General features: G+C 40.5%; 1 protein-coding gene across 1 annotated transcript in view; it reads right to left on the reverse strand.

Moving 5' to 3' along the window:
• sike1 (suppressor of IKBKE 1) overlaps nucleotides 1-1,202 on the reverse strand; it is a 2,663-nt gene extending 1,461 nt beyond the window's left edge. The window contains exons 1-2 of the mRNA XM_008318256.3: nucleotides 784-1,202; nucleotides 1-59 (exon numbers count right to left, since the gene is read on the reverse strand). The exon at nucleotides 1-59 is cut by the window's left edge and continues 26 nt beyond it. Of these exons, the coding sequence (XP_008316478.1) occupies nucleotides 1-59; nucleotides 784-942 (218 nt within the window). The 5' untranslated portion in view covers nucleotides 943-1,202. The remainder of the gene's footprint in view (nucleotides 60-783) is intronic.
• Between the last annotated feature and the right edge of the window lie 324 nt (nucleotides 1,203-1,526).

Raw genomic sequence — 1,526 nt, forward strand, 5'->3', positions numbered from 1 at the left:
AGAAGTACATGAGGCTTGTACTTGGTCAACTCCTGGATCTCAGATGTGTCTTCTGAGTGCTAAAGTGGATAGGAGAAGTCAGAAGGTGATCCGTTACATTAACAATAACTAATAATGTATATAGTATTTTCTGAACTATACTTTGCCTCTGCAAAAAATGCTCCTTGCAGATTAAAAGAAACCTACAGTTTTGTCTTTTCGGTCATAAGGAAGTCATTCTGTAAGGAAGTCTTTGTGGTGTAGTCATGTCATTTTCAGACGGGAGTGTTCTATGTAGACGTCACCCACATGTGACCATAGATGAAATGGCATATAACTAATATATGTGGCTTCAGAATACAAGTCGCAGGACTAACCAAACTATTGAAAAAGCATAAGTAACTACATATTGAGTGTACATATTCCTATGAGTACCATGAAAAACATTTTAGATGAATGACTGAAGCTTCTTACACAAATTAGCCATTCAACAGTGGAACTGCACTAGAACACAGGGCAACTTTTAGTCTATGTTTGACTTTTTAGCATGGGACACGTGGGTTTCTTGTTTATTTAATTTATACCACACTCTCCCTTTACTACATCAATTCCCTTGTTTGCACCTTCGTATGCCGCGCCTTCTCAACGTTAGCAAAAACTGTTCGTTTCTAACCCTGTCTCGTCCATCCTGACCCCAGCCAGCTCTTTCGTCTGTCCTTTAGTAAGTGGGAATTTCTCAAAACCATCCACGTACGTATCCTGAAATGACATTTAAGTTACTGTGTAATTGACACTCGTCCTCACCTTGTCTAGGGGAGCATTGCCCACCTCCTTCATGCTCTGGACTCTCTGGTTCAGGACCCCAGACTGTTCGATCAGTCCCTCTGCAGCATTGTCGTGCTCCTTCAGCCTCTCGAGGAGAGTTCGAGCATCACCTAACACTTTCTCCAAAGTGCAGGCCATTTACTGGGCACTGCACACTAAAGACGTACCAACTACCTGGGTTGTAAACAAAAAAGGCTACAATACAGTACAAAACTTAAATGCTTCAAATGCTTCACTGTTGCATATGAATAAGGCTGTGTTCAATAAGAAACATTTCTGAAGAACAAAACTGTGATTAAAAACTACTACATTGACATTAAAATGATAAGTAAACTATTGACGACTTGTTTCCGTGCATTTCAAGACCAAGGGTGGCGTCATTTCCTTTTTTCTCTTTTCCGTATGTAGCTGGTGACTGCCACCTACTGCTGTAGTGGGAAATTGCGTGTACCTAATATTAAAATGATTTGGTGTGCATCCTAACCAGGACCGTATTCGAGTGCAGTTTATACAAAATTCAAAAAAGTGAAGTGAAAGTCAGTTATTGTCACTGATGCGCGGCACACCACTGCACAGATTGAAATGTGTCCTCTGTCTTTAAACACCATCACAAAAATGAGCAGAGGGCAGCTCAAGTGGAAGTGGTTGGTGGATTCGAACAACTTTCGGGGCACAGAGGCACATATTATACTGTACTATATATCTATATATATCTATATATC

Source organism: Cynoglossus semilaevis, chromosome 10 (assembly GCF_000523025.1).
Source record: "Cynoglossus semilaevis isolate Cse_v1.0 chromosome 10, Cse_v1.0, whole genome shotgun sequence".
Lineage (NCBI taxonomy): Eukaryota > Metazoa > Chordata > Actinopteri > Pleuronectiformes > Cynoglossidae > Cynoglossus > Cynoglossus semilaevis.